The sequence below is a fragment of the Trichomycterus rosablanca genome, chromosome 16, assembly GCF_030014385.1.
Source record: "Trichomycterus rosablanca isolate fTriRos1 chromosome 16, fTriRos1.hap1, whole genome shotgun sequence".
Classification (NCBI taxonomy): Eukaryota; Metazoa; Chordata; class Actinopteri; order Siluriformes; family Trichomycteridae; genus Trichomycterus; species Trichomycterus rosablanca.
In genome coordinates, this window is record NC_086003.1 from 27697260 (window position 1) to 27720323 (window position 23064).

A 23064-nucleotide genomic window follows, 5' to 3' on the forward strand; every position below is an offset into this window, starting at 1 on the left:
CTCTGCATGCTTTGTTAGCCCCCTTTCACCCTGTTCTTCAATGGTCAGGACCCCCACAGGACCACCACAGAGCAGGTATTATTTAGGTGGTGGGTCATTCTCAGCACCGCAGTGACACTGACATGGTGGTGGTGTGGTAGTGTGTGTTGTGCTGGTACAAGTGGATCAGACACAGCAGCGCTGCTGGAGTTTTTAAACACCTCACTGTCACTGCTGGACTTTCGGTCAAAAGAGCATCTGTATGGCTGGGCACTGATGTTGGTCAAGAAAGCTTCAGTTGATGTTCCGGTTCTTTCCAGAGCTCAGTGGAATTTCTTTAAACTGAGATTTTCTTCATGTCTTAACACAGTCATACTTTAACAGGAAAGGACCTTCCCTAAACTGTAGCTGCAAGGCTGTATGTGAATATTGAACTATTTTGTTAACATAAACGGCACAAAATTACTAACACAGGCGGCGGCTTAACCACAAACTGAACAAGATTAATGGTTAGTTATAAATGTTTGACATCTTGGTTATTCTTGTGAATGTGATTTATTTAGCTGCTTTATTTAATTAGAAGATATTTTGATCTTCACTGAGGCGCCTTCGAGATTCAAGTCAAATTCTAAGGACCGTCGAGTCCATCAGTATTTACAGATCAAAGTGTTTCTCTGTAAAATTTGGCTCCAGTCCTCCTGCAATCGGTTTTTACGTTATAATTAATCATAATGACGATCCTGGGAATCTTCCTCGTCGTGCTCGGCTGCTTCTGCTCCCTGCAGGAGCGCTTTTTCACCGGCAGCAATAATGAGAACAGCAGAAATTCACATATTCATTAATAGGAGATTAGTACGCCACGCATGGAGCGCTGGCTGCTGTAGGTGGAGCGAGATAAGGTCTGCGGTGCGAGGCTGAAAGCCGCAGTGCACAATCATCAGAAAACAGAGAGAAGAAGCAGCCGGTGGGAATTAAAAACGCTCCTAATACAGAAGATACAGGACGTACAGCGGCTCGCTTTGCTTCAGTATTATTCTATATAGAATTGCCTTTAATGATGTAGAGCCTTTATAAATCATCTGCACATAAATATGTAAATAGTATGCACACGAATCAGGGTTCCGATCATTACTGTGCTGCTGCGTTTGCTTTAACAAGAAAAGCCGGTAAGATACTAGAGAGGAACGCAGATTATAAAGGAATTCTTCAGCATTATTCAGCCTCGTTTATCTTCTTTATCTGAAGCGTATGTGCTCCCAACCGGGACGTCCATTCACACGCGTTCCTTTCTACTCAAAACCCGCTGATAATAAAAGTTGGAGGGCCGGATTTGTGGTGGTGGGAAAGCATTTAGGTGAACGATTTAAATAAAACGCTGCTCCTGAATTATTTAGTGGAATGAAGCTTTATAGGTAACATAATAACATTAAAACCACCTCCTTGTTTCTACACTCACTGTCCATTTTATCAGCTCCACTTACCATATAGAAGCACTTTGTAGTTCTACAATTACTGACTGTAGTCCATCTGTAGTTAACCTGCTTTCAATGGCCAGGACCCCCACAGGACCACCACAGAACAGGTATTATTTAGGTGGTGGATCATTCTCAGCACTGCAGTGACACTGACATGCTGGTGGTGTTTTTAAATATCGTGTCCACTCACTGTCCACTCTATTAGACACTCCTACCTAGTCGGTCCACCTTGTAGATGTAAAGTCAGAGACGATCGCTCATCTATTGCTGCTGTTTGAGTCGGTCATCTTCTAGACCTTCATCAGTAGTCACAGGACGCTGCCCACGGGGCGCTGTTGGCTGGATATTTTGGTTGGTGGACCATTCTCAGTCCAGCAGTGACAGTGAGGTGTTTAAAAACTCCAGCAGCGCTGCTGTGTCTGATCCACTCATACCAGCACAACACACACTAACACACCACCACCATGTCAGTGTCACTGCAGTGCTGAGAATGATCCACCACCTAAATAATACCTGCTCTGTGGTGGTCCTGTGGGGGTCCAGACCATTAAAGAACAGCATGAAAGGGGGCTAACATAGCATGCAGAGAAACAGATGGACTACAGTCAGTAATTGTAGAACTACAAAGTGCTTCTATATGGTAAGTGGAGCTGATAAAATGGACAGTGAGTGTAACATTTTAAAATGCTTTCTTTATTTAGGAATTATTTTTTAATACAATGTAATGACTTTCTTTAAACCTTAAGTGCTAGTGCATAAAGTTTCCTCAATTATGGTCTGATTTATTTAAAGCTGGTTGCTGGGCGCTGGATGGTGTGAAGGTGTGATGCACTATCACCCCACTGTGTAGCGTTCGAGGCTCAGCAGACCAGGCGTTCACAGAAACACATTTAGCCATGTATAAGGATCTTTACGATTATATCTGACCCCCGGTATATATTGTGATCACTGCTTTGACTGTAAGGACATTTAAAAAAAGCTTCAGCCCGAACAGAAGGGTTTGCATTCACCTCACCACCAGTATTAATTATCTGTAATATGAGCCAGTAGCTCCTCTGCTGGGACCAGACCCCACAGCCTTCACGTCTTCTGGCATGAACGAGTTTTGGCCGCCCAACAATCTGTCAGTGGTTTGTGGCTCGTCTCTCCTCAGGCTATTCTCGGTGGGAACGCAGCACAGCTCCCTTACTTTTACTGAGATAATTCAACCCAGTTGTTCGGCCGTGATGATTCGGTCCTTCGAAGCATCAAAGTAACTCAGGATTTTTTATGTTCTTTATGTTTGATCATATCTGCTGCGTTCAACTCGTGAACGATGAGTAACTACCGAGAAAAATGAGAAATTATGTTTGATCTCATCTGAAAATTATTAGTTTATGCTGTTTTGTGCATTAAATAAACCCCTTAATTTCCTTCGGGATTAGTAAAATCCGTCTGCCGGTCCGTCCATCCATCCATCCATCCATCCATCCATCCATCCATCCATCCATCCATCCATCCATCCATCCATCTATCTATCTATCTATCTATCTATCTATCTATCTATCTATCTATCTATCTATCTATCTGTCTGTCTGCCTGCCTGCCTGCCTGTCTGTCTGTCTGTCTGTCTGTCTGTCTGTCTGTCTGTCTGTCTGTCTACCTACCTACCTACCTATCTACCTGTCTGTCTCTGTCTGTCTGTCTACCTGCCTGCTATCTATCTATCTATCTATCTATCTATCTATCTATCTATCTATCTATCTATCTATCTATCTATCTATCTATCTATCTATCTATCTATAAAACTAAATTCTCAGTTATATTGTGCTTGAGATGTGGCTGGGAGTCTAAAGTACAGATATAAGCAACCTGTCTGTTGTAAGCAGATAAGAAACAACAGTTGGCGCAGAATGGAGGTTGCAAAGTCCATCACCCAATGTGATGTGACTAGAGCAGTATAAAAGAAGACCCACAGTTCTGGTCCTTGTTCTTCAGCTATTCCACTGCTGTAAGAACCCACGATCGTGCCAATACATGTAAATCCACCAATCCAGTCCACTGTAATCTTTGTTTTCATTTATCATCAGACCTTATTTTTCCTTGACAACTGTCAGCCCGATATTTCGTGACATGCACAGTTCAGTGAGGTGGTCCTAATGTTTTAGCTGATTGGTGTATCGGTGTATAAGTCAACACACACAAATCCCAATGAAAACACAGAGGTAAAATATTTAGCATTAGTTTTCTTTTACTAAAAAATGATCAAAATAAATATTTACATTTAATCCAACAGTGGACACCAGTTTCATCCGAGCTTTAGAGCTACAGAGCGTCGACATGACACAGTTCTTACTGCCTGGCAGGGCCGCTTTCACTCCTGTGTGATTTGCTAGCTACAATAAATCCGTTCCCAGCGACCTGAAGGTTTACACGACTACATTAGAAATGACAGAACTGCACTTGAACACAAAGCTACAGTTCAGAAAATGTGTGGGAGCCTTTCAATCAGGAACACAGTCCGACACAGACGTACTTTCATTTAATAATCTTTCACTGCCGTGTCAGTATTCAGGCTGTCGTGAATAAACCATGACTCAGGGAAGAGTTTTAAATGATGAGAAAAGGTCAGTATAAATAAAAAAGGATTTTAGGTGTCTGGGTTCTGCTAACCTGAACGTCTCTGTTATTAAACTGTTTGTGGCAGAATTGCACTTAATCTATTGTTTAAAAACACAGTCCAATATGATTAACCAATAAAATTAGACTGTTTAATGCAACTCTTTTATAAAATAAATGCAGTAAAATCATATTTTTGTTTCTACACTCACTGTCCATTTTATCAGCTCCACTTACCATATAGAAGCACTTTGTAGTTCTACAATTACTGACTGTAGTCCATCTGTTTCTCTGCATGCTTTGTTAGCCCCCTTTCATGCTGGTCAGGACCCCCACAGGACCACCACAGAGCAGGATTTATTTAGGTGGTGGATCATTCTCAGCACTGCAGTGACAATGACATGGTGGTGGTGTGTTAGTGTGTGTTGTGCTGGTATGAGTGGATCAGACACAGCAGCGCTGCTGGAGTTTTTAGATACCGTGTCCACTCACTGTCCACTCTATTAGACACTCCTACCTAGTTGGTCCACCTTGTAGATGTAAAGTCAGAGACGATCGCTCATCTATTGCTGCTGTTTGAGTCGGTCATCTTCTAGACCTTCATCAGTGGTCACAGGACGCTGCCCACGGGGTGCTGGTGGCTGGATGTTTTTGGTTGGTGGACGATTCTCAGTCCAGCAGTGACAGTGAGGTGTTTAAAAACTCCAGCAGCGCTGCTGTGTCTGATCCACTCATACCAGCACAACACACACTAACACACCACCACCATGTCAGTGTCACTGCAGTGCTGAGAATGATCCACCACCTAAATAATACCTGCTCTGTGGTGGTCCTGACCATTGAAGAACAGGGTGAAAGGGGGCTAACAAAGCATGCAGAGAAACAGATGGACTACAGTCAGTAATTGTAGAACTACAAAGTGCTTCTATATGGTAAGTGGAGCTGATAAAATGGACAGTGAGTGTAGAAACAAGGAGGTGGTTTTAATGTTATGGCTGATCAGTGTATAATTATATGGCAATTTGTGAGCTAGGAACAGCAGTGCCTGGGTTTCGGGGGTTCGAATCCCAGGCTTGGCTCAGAAACACAGAACCTAACAATTGTGGGACGGTTATCGTACTAGTGCTCTGTTAGTGCCGGTCCTAAGCGTGGATAAATAGGACGGTTGTGTCAGAAAGGGAAAAAAATTGGCATATCAAATATGCGGACAAGGTGCCCAACACCCCAGTTCGAATCACAGCTTTGCTACCGGTCGGCTGGGCGCCATCTAGCAGTCACAATTGGCAGTGCCTGCAGCAGACAAAATCGGCAATGAAAGTCTGCTGGGTGGGAAAAGGCTAGATTAATAAGTGTGTGGGGTCTTCAAACGCTGTGTAACCCTGGTTAGCAGCCCTAGGCGCCTGAGCAGAACTGGATGAGCCTTAGAAGGGGTCGAGGGACTGAGCACGTGTTGGAGGGGGTGTGGAGCAGGCGTATATACCCTCCCGGAACTCAATAATTGGCTACGCTAAACCAGGAGAAAAGGGAGAAAATGCATAAATAAATAGATAAAAAAATATGCTACCATATTCACGAGGTAAAAACAGCTTAATCCAGCAAGTTTTATAATAAATACAGAGAAATAACATGGGGGGCGTTTATTTACCAAGTACAGTCCAACACAAATGGACTTTAGTTCATCAATTATCATCAGAAATGATCAGTTTAATTGGAAGCTACACAGAAAGGTAATAAGAGAACGTTAATAGGTAATAAACTGGTTGGCGAGGGTGAGAGATCACACGCAAGTCGTCGTCGTTCATTAGGAAACGTGAGAAATTGCACTTTGTAGGGTCGAATGCCAGTCTGAGCAGGAGGCAGTCCACACAGAACCGTGTCCCAATCGTACCCTGAAGCCTAGAGGTCATCGGTTCAGTCATGTCCAGACACACGCAGTCGTCCAGCTAACTCCACTGCTACAGGTTTTGAGGAAAGGCCTGGTTGAGGTCACACAGTGTTTTGTTTAAAAAAAAAAAAAAAAAAAAAAAAGGCCAAAGCTGGACTCTGGACCATGGATCCCGATGATACAGTGTTATCTGAGCAGCCACGTTCCTTCACTTTTGTAAATACAATAAAAATATATAACACCATATTGGCCCAAATTTAAGCCGGTCCATGTATTCATAAATACCAAATCTCAAGTTTGGTTGATATGAATTAAACAGACCTGGGATTAATCTACTGATGGGTCGTCCCACAGTTTTTCAATTCCGATCCAATTACGATACACAACTGCCGATACCGACACTTTAATATTATTATGATTGTTATTGTGTTAAGAGTTACATTATGCGGCTGAAACCACACAGAACATCATATTAAAAGAGCAAAAACAATAACATTACCTTTTGTTTTCTCTGTTAAGTTTTTAAGTTTCTGCAGGTGCTTGATTAAATTATGCCGAGTTCACACTACATGACTTTCCAAGTGGTCAGGTCGCTGTACAGTTCACACTACACGACTGGATCTCTTGTAATCGGGAGTCTTTCAAGTCAGTGTGTATTTCACACTACACGACTGATCGATGATGGGGGGTTTCACACTACACCATCTATCACCAACTGGAATCACAGGCGAGCTTCTCTGGTCTCCAAAACGACGTTTATTATGAAAACAAACGTGAGAAGTGACGAGGGGTTTAATGATACCACGTCCAAAAATGCACGTCAACAAGTAGCGAGCGATCAAAGTTTAACCTGAGTGGATTTGGCTACGTAAACAGCATGGATTGTTCTATTGTGAGTTTGAGGTTAATAAATATTTTTTGCAATGCAGCGTGGGTGTTTTGTAGAGAACGATCAGCTCAGAAATACTGTAAAACTTCTGTGTGTACCGGTGTATTCTGATATAAACTATATTACGCCCCTTTCCCACCTTTTTACAACTTCTCCCCTGCGTTTCTCCTCACACTGTATCTTGCGTTCTCATTGGCTGTTAGACATAGCACTCATTGCCAGTCGGGCAACTCGGATCCAGATATCTGACAAGCTAGAAATCTCGCTTCGGTCGTCGAGCACTCGGCGATCACTTGGCGAGCCGCTCGGATCGAGTTGTTGAGTAGTTCACACATAGCGATCGAGAGCTGAGTTTCATTCGCCGAGCGAACGCCGAGTTGATCCCGAGCCGGCAAATCTAGCGCCGACCAGTCGGCGAGCGAAAATCAGGGCAGAAGTGTAACCAAGTGCCAGCCATCTGAGAGGTCTGAATGAGGCTCTTGGAATTGTATTTACATCGGCAATATATATCGGACACTTGTATCCAAAGCCACTTACAGTTATGGCTACGGACAGTTTGAGCAATTGAGGGTTAAGAGTCTTGCTCAGGAGCCCAACAGTGGCAACTTGGCAGTGGTGGGCCTTAAACCAGCAACCTTCTGATGACTAGTCAAGTACGTTAACCGCTGAGCTGAGACATTGTGAAGGTTGTTGATGTGAATAAAGATCCAGTCACACCAAAAGCTTAAAGGAAAATACTGTGGATCAGATCTGAGATTAAGGGCGGCACGGTGGGTAGCACTGTCGCCTTACAGCCAGAAGGTCCTGAGTTCGATTCCCAGGTGGAGTGATCTGGGTCCTGTGTGGGTTTCCTCCAGGAGCTCCGGTTTCCTCCCAGTCCAAAGACGTGCAAGTGGGTGAACTGGAGGTGTCTGCCCTGTGATCTACTGGTGCCCTGTCAAGGGTGTTTCTGTGGATAGGCTCCAGCACCCCCGTGACCCTGATTAGAATAATTTGAATAAATAAGTGGACTTGTATTGAGTAGCTTTGTTTAATTAAGGATGCTGCCTAATTAGGGCAGGTTCAGTCTGCAAATGTAACACGACCCCACATGTCAATCTGTAATCTGCAGGATGAGCACGGTCCTCCATTCAGGCCAATATGGTGTTTTTAACATCAACTACAGTATATGGCCAAAAGTATTGGGACACCTGACCATGACGTCTATGTGATCTATGTGAGAGGGCTTCTCACCAGACTTCGAATGTTTGTATTTCTGTGGGAATTTGTGCCCAATTTGTATGGCTGGGTGCTGATGTTGGTCAAGAAAGGTTCAGTTGATGTTCCGGTTCATTCCAGAGCTGTTTAAGGCCACTGGAGCATCCCAATACTTTTGTCCATAGTAAAAATTCACACACATACGCACATTCTGCTTATAAATAAAAATAGAAAGTAATCTCAAAGGTCTGAAAGGTTCCATGGTCTACAACAGCACAGTGAGTAAACAGGGCATGGCGGTGAGGACGGGAGGTCATTCCGATACATCACGTTTCCGCTCCACTCCGAGTTCGATCCCCTCCGAGACGTGTCCACTTGTTGCTGTCATGCCCCGTGGTATAGTTCGGTTTATAGAGCTTTTATATAATGAATGTCTTTATATAAATAAAACATTTTTATGTCTTTACAATTTATTTCTATTCATTATTGCAATGAATTATCGTCTAACTACGATTAAAAAAAGAAAATTATACTTTTTGTCCACTACGGAATTGTAGAATCGCTATTTACAGGTTTTAAAAAGCAAGCGAGTTGTACAGGCTTTAGTTCTATATACAAAGCGGTGTAAATAATCTTTAGTTACGATTTTATAGAATATACACAAACTCTTCACAGTTTTAGTAAGTATTTATCGTTGATACTGCTCGTATTGTTATGTAATGAATTATTATTCAGATTACAACAGAAAAGCCTCTCAGACGTATGAATGCCCGTTTTTAGTTTGGCAACGTGTTTGTGAATGACAGTTTTCTGGTCCTGGACCCTCGTTTATCCTAAAATCTCAACACAAGCTTTAAACAATCTCACTGGCTGTGCTGAAAAAATTAAAATCCCACCAGGGACTTTCACCCCTCTATGTCAAAGCCCCGTCGGTCCAGTAAACTAGTCCAGGTTCCTGGTCGTCACCGTCTCTACCGTCGCTGCTGATTTTGGGTTTGGGTGGATCTCGATCTCGTGTCCGTGGTTCGATTTAAGGCACTTGAGAGTTTTTGGTTTTCACGGCAGGTCGGCCGAGACCAGGGCCAGTCCGGAGCTCTGACGCATGGGAGGTCCCGCGTGCACGGCCTTGGGGCAGTCGGGGGTCAGGACACGTCCGTTCTCACCCACGCTGCCCGTGATGGACAGCCGGGCCTTGTTCCTCATGGCTTCGGTGAAGGTCAGCTGGATCAGACGTGAGAGAGGAGGGAGAAGAGAGAAGCGTTAGAGTTGACGCAGATGCGGCGAGAGCAGCATGAATATGATTTTATATGAATGGTTTTGTATTATTTATATATTTATTTATTTATATAACGCAGACTGAGCACACATTATCAGCAAGCACAGACAAAACACCATATTAAACACAACTGAGCCATGAAGCGTCTCGAATACATCTGGCCGAGCCCTGCATTTCAGCATTCTTTCACACTCGGAGCTGTTTAAAAATGAGGGTTTCTGATTCACGCCCACAGAGGCGCGTACGCAGCGTTTAATCATTTCTGCAACTGTTGTTTTTCTGTGACTGAATGATTGGAACTAATAGTTCTTTGTCCTCCACAAAAAGAGCTCCGTCTTTAATCAATCGAGGGTTTTTAATTTCCCATTCTTAATTTCCCAATTATCTGTGCTCGTTTAGTGGGATCGTTACAAAGTACATGAAACAGTGGTCTCTGTGCCAAGTTCGATAAATCCTGGGACAGATTTTTGTCCGGATGATCTAATGTGATCTAAGAATGATCAAACGAAGATCTGCTGTGAGTCAAAAGCTGCTGGAACATGGCAGACACTGTCCACAGTCCAGCGAGTTTTATACTGCCTCAGGCTTAATGCTGATGAGCAAGAAAATATAGAGTTAAAATTAAGTTAGGAATACACTGTATAGCCAAAAGTATTTGGACACCTGACCATGAGCTTGTTGGACGCCCCATTTAAAAAATAAATAAATGGTGTTAAAATAGAGCAACGCTTTATGAGATCTTTTCAGCTAGAACAACAGCCACAAGACGTAAGTATGTCTGTGGGAATTTGTGCCCATTCAGTCAAGAAAGCATTCGTATAGCTGGGCATGATGTCAGATCTTCTACAAGACTTAAGTACGTCTGTGGGAATTTGTGCCCATTCAGCCAGGCACGATGTTGGATCTTTTCAGCTAGAACAACAGCCACAAGACCTAAGTACAACTGTGGGAATTTGTGCCCATTCAGTCAAGGAAGCATTTGTATGGCTTGGCACGATGACAGCCTACAGTCAAGAAAGCATTTGTATGGCTTGGCACGATGACAGCCTAGAAAGCCTCTATCTATGTTCCAGTTCATTCCAAAGCTGGGCTCTGTGCAGGACACTGGATTTTACTTTGTGCACAGTGACACAATCATGCTGGAACAGGAAAGGCCCTTCCCTAAACTGTTGCTGCAAAGCTGAGAGCATATAATATCCTGTATATAGTTGATTTATTACACCTGTTAGCAATTGTTGTGGCTAAAACACATTGATTTAATACTTAGAAAGGGTGTCCCAATACTTGTGTACATATACAGTAGTGTATAATTTTACTGTATTGGCCTAAAGTTAGGTATTTATTCCACTGTTCATGGTTCTATGGCAATGTGGGGTCGTTTTAGAGGTCTAGATCAATTTATGACTCTACGTTTCAGGTGTCCAGATATACAGGAATTAACAGTATTCTGGCCATAAAATCATTCCAGTTTTAGGATTACAGAAGCTTTTATTATTTGCTTGCGTATCTGGACGTGAATTATTGCGATACGTTTAACGATACTCTCAGTATTTCACTATTTTCTGGCCACGGCTGGTGATCTATGCAGGGCAGCCGCCTCCGTTTCAGATACACACACATGTGCAGATGCAGACATCTCCACGTCCACGTAAACGGAGATGAGGACAGACACAAGCAGGCGTTTACATAGGTTCACACGCTCAACACGGCAAGCGGCGTCACACTGCGGCGTTACACAGGAGCTCCACTTACGACTGCCGCCCACCTACGTACGCCCCAGCGCCTACATCTCTACGCCATCCGTCCCGTAGACGTTGTAACCCTCTCTATATGTGGCTAAGCTCTGGGTGCTGTGGGTGGGGCTAGGCTGAGGCGAGGGGCGGGGACTAGGGATAGGGGCGGGGCTGGGTACGGGGGCAGGTGAGGGAGGGGTTTGTCGTTCAGGCGCCTCCACCTTCATTCGCTTGGCCTCGTTGCGTGACTTGTAGCAGAACTCGATCAGGGCCACCAGCATGGCCAGGCCCAGACCCCCCACCAGGATGTAGAAGACCCCGGCCACGTTACTGAGGCTCAGGGCCTGCGAGCTCTTGTCCTGGACACGAGAAGAAAGACAGTTAGTGCGACGGGACGTGGAGGAGAAACACACACAGACACACACACACATCACAGGTCTACACACTCTCACACACTGTTACTACTGCACAACTACATTCTAACACACACACAATAACACATCAATAAATCAATACAGAATTTAATCATGTATTTACAGACTTCTCTCTCTTTCTTTGATCTTTTTATACTGAATGCTACTACCACACCCTCTCTGTTTATTCTAATCAGGCATCGGTGCTTTTATTTAATTATTTCATCTGACACGATTACAATTAGCCTCAATCTGATGAACGACTATAAACCATGCAGACATACGCTCAGCTCCACAATTACTAACACCCTTGGAAAATACTGAACAAATTTAAAAACATAAAAGGTCAATAAATCTCTTTATGTCACTAAACAGTATATGGCCAAAAGTATGTGGACACCTGACCCTGAGTTTGTTGGACGTCCCAATTTGTTCAAAAACAAATGCTTTTAAAATAGAGCGACCTCTGTGTGATCTTTTCAGCTAGAACAACAGCCGCTCTTCTGAGAAGTCTTCAGTCAGTCAGTTTGGCTGGGCACTGATGTTGGTCAAGAAAGTCTCAGTTAATGTTACAGTTCATTCCAGAGCTGTTCCACAGGGTTGAGGTCAGGACTCTGTGCAGGACACTGGAGCTTCTTTAAACTGAGATATTCTTCTTGTCTTTATAGAGCTTAATTTGTGGGCCTTCCCTCAACTGTTGCTGCAAAGTTAAAAGCAAATAATTTCCTTTATTCAGTATAATTGATTTATTGCACCTGTTAGCAACTGGCTGAAACACATGAATTCAATAATTAGAAGGGGTGTCCCAATACTTTTGTCCATCGGTGTAACAGCGCTGAGTCTTCTCCTGTAGTGCTTGATAAGATTAAAGAATAAATAGCAGGAAGGATGAAAGCACTATTCAGTCCAGATCTCTCCAAGTCCTGCAGGGAACTGGAATGACCACGGTGAGACCTCAATTCTGTGGTCATCAGGCATTTTTGTGTGGATCTTCTGGTACTTTATGGATTCAATTTGTTTCAATTATTTGGGTGAGAAAAGCTGCAAAACATCACAGATTCTCCACCACACATTAGTGTAAATGAGGCAGTTGTTTGTATTAACGTCCTTCCAATCGTTTTTTACTTATATTGGTTCCATTTTACTACAGAATCTGCTTCTAGAAAACGTTTCTGTAGTGTTTACTGAGCTCCAGGTTCTTCTGGTTGTCTTTTAATGAAAGAAAGTGTTTCTCTGGCCTGCCTCTCTGCTTTTGTGATTGAACCCTGAAGAATTCTTGCCTTTCTATCCAAGACTTCTCAGTCAGGAAGTTTCATTTCAGCTCTGCTTGTTTTAATTATTGAATATGTGCAGCTTCAGGAGTGTGATAAGTTATAAAATTATATACACCTTCAGTTCTACTTATGCATATTTGGGGTGCTAATAATTGTGTCACATGGCTTGTTCAAAAAATATTTTCTCACCTAAACTATACACCGATCAGGATTAACATTATGACCACTTTCCTAATATTGTCTTGGTCCCCCTTTTGCTGCCGAAACAGCCCTGACCCATCAAGGCATGGACTCCACTAGACCCCTGAAGGTGTGCTGTGGTATCTGGCACCAAGATGCTGCAGCAGATCCTTTAACTCATGTAAGTTGTGAGGTGGGGCCTCCATGGATTGGACTTGTTTGTCCAGCACATCCCACAGATGCTCGATTGGATTGAGATCTGGGGAATTTGGAGGCCAACTCAACACCTCAAACTAGTTTCTTCTTCCATTGCTCCGTGGTCCAGTTCCGATGCTCACGTGCCCATTGTTGGCGCTTTCAGTGGTGGACAGGGGTCAGCATGGGCACCCTGACTGGTCTGCGGCTATGCAGCCCCATATGCAACAATACGCACTGTGATGCTCTGTGTATCCTGACACCTTTCTATCAGAACCAGCATGAACTTCTTCAGCAGTTTGAGCTACAGTAGCTCGTCTGTTGGATCGGACCACACGGGCCAGCCTTCGCTCCCCACGTGCATCAATGAGCCTTGGCCGCCAATGACCCTGTCGCCGGTTTAACACTGTTCCTTCCTTGAACCACTTTTGATAGATACTGACCACAGCAGACCGGGAACACCCCACAAGAGCTGCAGTTTTGGAGATGCTCTGACCCAGTCGTCTAGCCATCACAATTTGGTCCTTATGCCCTTACACTCCCCATTTTTCCTGCTTCTAACATCAACTCTGAGGATAAAATGTTCACTTGCTGCTTAATATATCCCCCCACTAACAGGTGCCGTGATGAAGAGATAATCAGTGTTATTCACTTCACCTGTCAGTGCTCATAATGTTATGCCTTGTCAGTGTATATACTTCATTTAAAGGTAAAATGTATCTAATATTTGTAGCACTTAATTCAGATCATTTATTTTACAGACATTTTACCAATGGTGTCAATAATTCTGCAGCTGGCTGTATATGGTAAAAATATGGTAAATTCTTACATCCTGCTCTGCACTTATTACTAAAACACTGCAAACCGAGTGTAGAAATCTTAAGGAGATAATAACAGTTGAGGTGAAACGTTTACATACACGAGTAACGAACATGTACGTCCATCACTGTATCACCACGTATATTATCAGGGGCTGGTACGCTACAAGCGACACGAGACAGCGGGTGTTCGAGAACATGTTGACCCATTTGTCCAGCCAACCATCACAAAGTCATGAAGTCATAGTGACATGACATTATATATTTATACACACACTGTGGGTCAGAAACCTTGTGGACCTCTCTACCTTTGCCCATGTTGATCAACAAAATTCTTTCACTGTTGGACACAACAAGGTCATTTTATTGACTTAAAATATTGGTTACCATGGCAACCAGGCTGTTCGAATTCCTAGATGCCTTAATAAGTATCTTAATAAGGTATCTCAAGAACGAGGGAGCATCCGATGCTGCCTTAGCGCTGAAGGCAATCCCAGCATTCAGTGCGGCATGACTTTTCTCACAGTCGTTTCTCACAGTCATCTGTCATTCAAGGACTGCCATGACAATCATGTTTTTACGTGTGTGTGTAAACGTTTGACGTCAACTGTATTTGGAATCATTGCTATAAATATGTTTATATTTCTATATAAATGCTGTGAGGTTCTATCTGAGCGAGCGCATGCTGCATCTATATACACAACTGTCTCTCTCTCTCACTCTCTCTCTCTCTTTCACTGCCAGCATGTCCGTGCGAGCATTAGACAACAGTGATGGTCCCAGACTGGAGGAGACTGACCTTACTTCCAGAGTCCTTGGGTCCACACTCGCCCTTATCGTACCACCATTTGTTTTTCAGCTTGTCTAAGATGCCTGATTCACTCAGTTTCAAAACGGCAAGGTTTACGGGAGTTCTTCAACCACGCAGGGGAAATAACATAAATAACATCATAGGACATGTTATTTTATGTTATTCAGTTACAGTAGCTCACACAGCAGTTGCAGTGGCGAAGTGACGGAGGCCGGGGTCCCACCGAGGTACATGTCTCTATGCTCTCAGAGGCGCAGTCGCTTGGTAGTGGCGCTACAGACATATGAATGGGACCCCGCTCCATCGCTTCTGACAACGGGCACATGCTGCCACGGCCTGGTTCTCCAAAAAACAACGGACGCAGTTACTGTTAGTCCACAACTATTGGCGGTGTGGAGTCAAGATCTGTCAAGGTGTTCAGGTGTGACGTGTTTATTCCAAATATATTGATCCTTGAGTTGATATCCACCTTAAACTTTTTAAGAGAAACATCTTATAATCAAATAAAATGAAAACAGTTTATTTAATTTGTTTTATGAGGAAAGTACAGAGACTTTTTTGCATTATTTGCAGTTACACTGTATGGGCAAAAGTTTTTGGACACTTGAGCAATTTTTTTTTAATGCATTTTCCTCCCAATTTAGCACACTCAATCCTCGTCTTCCACTGCTGATCGCATACAAGGAGAGCACACGCCTGTTTCACACGTGTACAGCCCTGTCTGCTTCCTGCACGGGCGTCTCTTCCGCCAATCAGGGTCCTTACACGGCGTATAAAGACCCACCCACTCACCCACCCACATATAGTCCGGCCCCCACCCTGCAGATACGGTGCCCAATTAATATCTGCTGCAGGCACTGACAATTATGCCCGTCAGATGACGCCCCCAGCCGGCCGGTGGCAACACCGAGCTTCGGACCAGGGAGTTCAGAAACTCGGTGCTGGTGCATCAGCGGACTGTCCCGCTGCGCCACTTGGGCACTAATCATGAATTTTAAAAACAATTGCTATAGGGAGGCTTCGCACAAGACTTTGACGTATGTCTGTGGGAATTTGTAACAAGCCCAGTCAGCTATAAGAGCGTTTGTATGGCTGGACACAATGTAGATATTGGTCATAAAAGCCTCAGTTGATGTTCCAGTTCAATCCAAATATGTTAAGTGGGGCTGAGGTCAGGGCTCTGTGTAGAACACCAAAGTGTCTTTAAACTGAGCTTTACAGAGACTGCTGGAACAGGAAAGGGCCTTCCCTAAACCGTTACTGCAAAGTTTGAATCATTATATACACATAATTTCCTTTATATGATTGATTTATTACACCTGATAGCAATTGCTCTGGCTGAAACACATGGATTCAAAAATTTGAACGTGTCCCAATACTTCTGTCCATTTAGTGTGTTTTGGGATGCTTATGTTTAGGGATGTAAAATACATACATTTATTGGCACAGTGCAGTTAATTAAAAGGTATAATTATTTAAAACATCAATTGTGTGTCTATGAATTTAAATGAATTTAGGGTAGGTAATAATCTGGTGTGCATTTTGCACCATGGCTGCTGTTGCAAAACTGCATCCTAAATACAGTCAGAATATTACCATCATTTAGTGACGAAAGCTACTTATTTAACATACCATTAAGTAAAATAGTATGGCTTTAGGGGGCGGCACGGTGGCTCGGTGGGTAGCACTGTTGCCTCACAGCGGGGTTCGATACCCCTTTCTGTGTGGAGTTTGCATGTTCTCCCCGTGTCTGTGTGGGTTTCCTCCCACAGTCCAAAAACATGCAGTCAGGTTAATGGGAGACACTGAATTGCGTATGTGTGTCTGCCCTGCGATGGACTGGCACCCCGTCCAGGGTGTTACTGTGTGCCCTGCGCCCATTGAAAAGCTGGGATAGGCTCCAGCACCCCCCCCCCCACGACCCTGATTGGATAAGTGGGATTTACGAGATTACGAGCGGGATTCATAGGTGTAAAAACATAGTAGTTCCTAATAGTGGCCACTTGAGACCATAATAGTGGACACACTTGATAGTAATAGCATGGTGGGACTATTAAGGTAGCCTAGTGGGTAGAGATCTGGGCTGTCAATCGGACTGTTGGGCCCATGGGCAAGGCATTTAAACCTCTTGGCTACAGGGGCGCTGTAGATAAGCTGACCCCAGCTTCCAAACAAGCTAAGATACGATTAATACAGGAATCATTTTTGGCTTTGAGTACTTTCCTGTGCCACTCTATAGGTTAAAAACTGATTTCATTTAAGCATTTTTAAAGCTACAGAACAAATCCTGCTTTATGTTTATTCAAAATCAGATGTATAATAGCAAGAAAAGCCGATTAAAAGTCGTGTTTTACTGGTGCGAATATTTGTGCTCTGACAGTAACTGCGTCCCTCTGAGTCTCATCAGCCCGAATTCTGTTGTGTGTTTGTGCATGATGTGTGTTTTATTGTTTGTTTTCTTTTTATTTTGATGTATAGGTGCGGCGTGGCCCCGGCAGATGCCCCCGTTGCTGAGGAATCAGTTTACCCGCGCTTGTCGACATAGTGGCTAACCTTCTCACCACCTCCTCCGCTGCCACACTCTCCTTTGTCGTACCACCACTTGTTTTTCAATTTGTCCAACAGGCCTTGCTCATTCAGTTTTAAAACTGCCAGGTTAACTGCGCTTCTTGAAACGATAAAACATAGTTTGTCAGAGCGAGAAGCACCCAATCAATATTCAGAAAATCACTTCTAGATCAGAGGTGGACAGTGCTAACGTTTTAGTATCCTTTCTCAACCAGCCACCCCCCCCCACACACCCACCCCCCACACACCCATAATAATGCAGTAGATAAATCTCTCTCTCTCGTCAGAAATGTAACGTAGTTTGTGTACGCTTAGTAGTTAAAGTATCAGACTAGTAATCATAAGGTTGCCGATTCAAGCCCTATTATCAACAAGTTGCCACTGTTGGGCCCTTAATCCTAATTGCTCAAATTGTATTGGATAAAAGCGTCTTCTAAATGCCCCAAATGTAAACGTGTTTTAAAGGATCTTTTAGACTCAACTGACCAATATTTGTATTGTTCTGACTCTCTATTTTGGTGCAGGAATGGCCACCAGGTACTTTCACTATCCCAGTTCACCAGGAACCGAGGACGTTATTGTAGCGTAAATCACACAATGCGATTATATTCAGTCAGTTCAGACGTGTGAGGTAGCTGACAGGATGGTTTCACACGGAGATCCGTATTGCGCACAGAGTATCACTTGGATCTCCGTTATCCCCTGTCTCTGTGCAGGCGCCATCGACCAGCCAGCAGAGGTCGTAATTGCAGAAGTTCTGCATTTTCTCCCCCATTTTTTCAGACTTGTAGCGCGTCCAATTGCCCAATTGCATCACGCTTCCTCTCCACTAATGCCAATCCCCGCTCTGATTGAGGAGAACAAAGCTAACCCACGCCCCCCTCCGACACGTGGGCAGCAGCCGTATGCATTTTTTCACCTGCACTGTGTACGGAGACACACCCTGATCGACGCACTCCTTCCCCGCCCCTGTGGAGCGCCATCAATCAGCCAGCAGAGGTCGTAGTGCATCAGTTATAAGAGAGCCCCTATCCAGCGTAATACCCCACTTCTATATGAACAACAGGCCAAACGTTGTTCATGTGGTCGCTCAGTCCAGCTGGATGTATTCGAGATCCCAGCTCCGGTGTGCTAGTGTGTGGTTTTACCGCTGAGCCACCTGAGTGGCGTAATTGCAGCGGTTATGAGGAATCCCTTCCTACATTCACACCCACAGACGAGATCATCGTCTGTATGGGCGCCTGATCAGCTGGTAGCAAAGCTGAGATTTGAACTCATGAGTTTGAGATGCCAGTTCTGGTGTGCTGGCGATAGGTGTTCATACACATTTGGTCACGTGTTCGGACGTGTCTTTAAACTTGGTGCATGAACAGCATCGCATCGTTTCCTCCGAGATGAAGACGGTGGGTCTCGAGAGGACGGGTGAGGACGTGAGATTTACGGTCGGACTCTTTCTCTCATCCGCTCTGCTGTGATGTGACGTATAATTCTACTCAAATAATTCTACCGAGAACAACAAAAGACCAATAATATCAAAGAAGTTCAAAAATCGATATCCTCTCCACGCCCACGGTCCCGCTCTCTCGCTTCTGTTTTCTCATTAGTCAATATTGCTGTGAGATCCACAGAGGAGCTTCTCAGTATTGACTACCTGTTCGTGTCCCCGTGGACCCCTTTTAGATGAACTGAGGGTCTGGAAAAGTGCTGATTAAGCCTGATCTTCACCTCAGAGTGAGTTCAGAAGCAATTCCTTAATACCCCGGTGCATTTTGTTCTTTATATAAATGGTGCATTAATGTATGTGATGTATATAATATAGTGCACTATAGGAGCGATCAAAATGAATAGCTCCTGTATAGGTACTTAACACCCCAGTGTGTTAGTTATTGGGTTGTTAGAAAAAGAGGTGGGTCTAAGCACCCTTAGGTTCTGACTGACAAGGGCAAGGAGTTCCTAACAAAAAAAAAAGATGTTCATGGGTGGGAAACCAATAAATGGGATATAATTAAGGCCCTACCTATTTCACGGCCATGAAAACTGCGTCACGGACCATGAAATATGCATATGTGTGTCTGCCCTGCGGCGGACTGGCGCCCCGTCTAGGGCATTACTGTGTGCCTCGCGCCCATTGAAAAGCTGGGATAGGCTCCAGCACCCCCCTGCGACCATAATTGGATAAGCGGTTAAGAAAGTGAGTGAGTGTTTAGTGATATAAAACTGGTTAATTTGCACTATGAGGCGCCCTGGCAATCCTACAGCAATTCAGTTAGCAATCGATTAGTCGAAATGTCCAAGATGTCGAAGTGTAAATCAGCTAAAAACACGACTCGGGTAACTGAGTTTGGAAAACTAACAATCAATTCTGTGGACGCAGGAAGGAGGGAGTCAAAACACGGATGAGTGATTTTCATATTTGAGACTATCGCTTGATGTTCTAGGTTTAGGTTCAACTATTAAGGTAGCTGTATGTGTATTGTAGCTTCCATTTATTCTATCATTCAATTTATGAGCGTAATTTAATGACTGCCGATAAATGTGGCTCTTTTCTTTAAAAATCTGTGAGATCTCTTGAAATTAAGCACATTTTCCCGTGAATTTAGTCGGGCCCTAGTCGTAATAATTTGAAATTTTAATAAAAGCGAGCATCTCTGATTCGAGAGAGGTTTATCCTGAACACACAGGGATAAAGACACGACCCAAAGGTGCACAGAACACCAACGGAACGCAGCGTCCGAGCTGAGGAGTGAAGAAACAAGAGAGTTAAGAAGCGTTCGAGACGCAGAGCCGAGAGAAAACCTGAAGCATGCTTTCACACCGTGAGCCAGACTCTTGTGAGCCAAGGAGCTGACAGGCAGGCGACTGTACCTCCAGCAAAATGGCTGACCTGGGGTCCACTACTGTCTGCGAGTGACCCTACCTGTCAAAGAAAAGTGCTCAGGGTTCAACTTTGGAAAAATTGGACTACACAGTAAAAGAGGCCATGTTTGGTTGGGACTGGAGTGGAGTGTAATCTGTAACAAGCGATGTAGGTGCAGGGCAGTTGTAGCCTGGTGGATAAGATACTGGACTAGTAATTAAAAGGTCGCTGGTTCAAGCCCCACCACTGCCTGGTTGCCACTGTTGGACCAGTATACTCTCACAGTACTGTAAGTCGCTTTGGATAAAAGCGTCTGCTAAATGTCGTAAATGTAAATGTAGTGGCGTCCAAACTGGCCACCTTTTATCTGGCCACCTTTTCTATAGGGACGATATGGATGTCTCCAATTGGCCTTCCTTAACGAGACATGGCTAATTGTGTCTCTTGAGTGCCCTACCAGGCTGCTGTCCCACTTTGGAGACTTAAGAATCAGCTTAAACTGATCATAAATGGGTAAGTCCTGAAACCTTGTACTGGTTTCCTGAATAAGCACTGGCTTGGTCCAGCACCATAGAGTAAGTTGAGAAGGGAATTGGCAGTTGTACCCTAGTGGTTAAGGTACAGGATTAGTAATCAGAAGGTTGCTGATTCAAGCCCCACCACTGCCAAGTTGCCACTGTTGGACCCTTGAGCAAGGCCTTTAACCCTCAATGGCTTAGACAATATACTGTCACAGTACTGTAAGTCGCTTTGGATAACAGCGTCTGCTAAATGCCATAAATGTAAATGTAGGGGCGTCCAAACCGGCCACCTTTTATATACAATAACCCTGCTTTGAGGGATTTTAGGGATGATATGGATGTCTCCAAGTGGCCTTGCTTGACGAGACATGGCCAACTGTGTCTCTTGAGCGCCCTACCAGGCTGGTATTAGACTGATGTGCCACCTCAGTGGTCTGGGAGAGGATTACTACACACTGGTTCAGCTTAGGGGCGGCACAGTGGCTAAGTGGGAGGTCCGGTTCCTTTCTGTGCAGAGTTTGCATGTTCTCCCCGTGTCTGTGTGGTTTTCCTCCGGGAGCTCCGGTTTCCTCCCACAGTCCAAAAACATGCAGTCAGGTTAATTGGAGACACTGAATTGCTCTATAGGTGAATGGGTGTATGTGTGTGTGTGTGTGTGTGTGTCTGCCCTGCGATGGACTGGCGCCCCGTCCAGGGTGTTACTGTGTGCCTTGCGCCCACTGAAAAGCTGGGATAGGCTCCAGCACCCCCCTGCGACCCTGATTGGATAAGCGGTTAAGAAAGTGAGAAAGTGAGTGAGTGGTTCAGCTTAAACTGATGGAAAATGGGTAAGTCCTGAAACCTTGTACTGGTTTCCTGAATAAGCACTGGTCTGGTTCATCACCAGCACCATAGAGTAAGTTAAGAAGGGAATTGGAAGGGAATTGTGGTCGTAGCCTAGTGGTAAGGGTACTGGATAAGTATTCAGAAGGTTGCTGGTTCAAAATTACTACCAGGTTGCCACTGTTGGGCCCTTAACACTCAGGTGCTTAGATTGTAAGGATAAATTTAGGATAAAAGCATCCACTAAGTGACGAAAATGTGAATCGAATTGTAATTGGATGCTTGAGCGTTCCCAATTCTGGCCAAATCACAGCCGATTGCACCACTTAGGACCCGGGTGTAGTCTGTAAACGGTAGTTAATGTAGTTCTCGAGTCGAGACTGTGTGTTAGAGCAGACTGGGTGTTCACTGGGCTCTTGATTCATCCATTTCCAATCCGTATCACTTGCAACATTTCAAGCAGTTTCATTTCCGTATCAGAGACATCTGCATGCTGTTACCTGGGTGAAGATTCTTACCATCAAACACTAAAAAAAATCAGCAGCAACTTAAACAAAACCAAACGAAAACGATAAAGAACGCAGGAACAAAGGAACAACAAAATAAAGAGTAGAGGAAGGCACGCCAGGGAAGGTGGAATACCATAACAACACATGACATATTGTTATACTACTCCACCCACCTTAACTGTGAGCCCTTGGGCGTGGCCACTCCGTAGCCTTTGGAGTCCAGGTTGCCTCCGACCTTCATGGTGTCGCAGGGCTTGCGCTGCTCCGTGTACTCGTTCATGGTGGACTCCAGCAGGAAGGCGTACTTCCCTTTGGACTTCCTCACTCGAGCCACGCCCTCCGCCGTCGTCTTGGTGAACACCGTGGGCTCTGCGGACTTCATGTAGCTCCACATTTTTTCGTACACGGCGATCTTTGACCTCTGTGAGGTGGGAACATAGGGTCAGTAGGATGTAAGGGGTGGAGGTGAGGTTAGTTTGGGTCGCTGGGTTGTTGAACAGCAAATACTAATTCAACCACACTGTTCTGTAAACCTGCAGCCGGACCTGCTCCAAAAATATCCGAAGTGGAACAAGTGCAGCAAGTGTACAAGGTCACACGTGCATTTTAAAACGTCTATATATATATATACACACACACACACACCGATCAGCCATAACATTAAAACCACCTCCTTGTTTCTACACTCACTGTCCATTTTATCAGTTCCACTTACCATATAGAAGCACTTTGTAGTTCTACAATTACTGACTGTAGTCCATCTGTTTCTCTGCATGCTTTGTTAGCCCCCTTTCATGCTGTTCTTCAATGGTCAGGACCCCCACAGTACCACCACAGAGCAGGTATTATTTAGGTGGTGGATCATTCTCAGCACTGCAGTGACACTGACATGGTGGTGGTGTGTTAGTGTGTGTTGTGCTGGTATGAGTGGATCAGACACAGCAGCGCTGCTGGAGCAAAAATCGTGTAGTGTGAACTAGGCATAAGCTGCACCGCCACAGTCTATAGGAAACGACGGCAGAGCCGGCACAAAACAGTTATGCATTTACACATGTAAATGTGCT

The 23064-nt window shown here is 44.4% G+C and overlaps 1 protein-coding gene across 4 annotated transcripts in view; it reads right to left on the bottom strand.

Annotated features, from left to right (window-relative positions):
• Positions 1-8567: 8567 nt before the first annotated feature.
• The window catches only part of gria4b (glutamate receptor, ionotropic, AMPA 4b), a 134570-nt gene continuing 120073 nt past the window's right edge, over positions 8568-23064 (bottom strand). Inside the window, exons 13-16 of one of the 4 annotated variants that reach the window (XM_063011792.1) lie at positions 22174-22421; positions 14712-14826; positions 11254-11391; positions 8568-9244 (exon numbers count right to left, since the gene is read on the bottom strand). In XM_063011792.1, the coding sequence (XP_062867862.1) occupies positions 9080-9244; positions 11254-11391; positions 14712-14826; positions 22174-22421 (666 nt within the window). In that variant the 3' untranslated portion in view covers positions 8568-9079. Of the gene's footprint in view, positions 9245-11053; positions 11392-14711; positions 14827-17276; positions 17392-22173; positions 22422-23064 lie in introns of those variants that run through there. The other 3 variants (XM_063011791.1, XM_063011793.1, XM_063011790.1) reach the window with 3 other exon arrangements.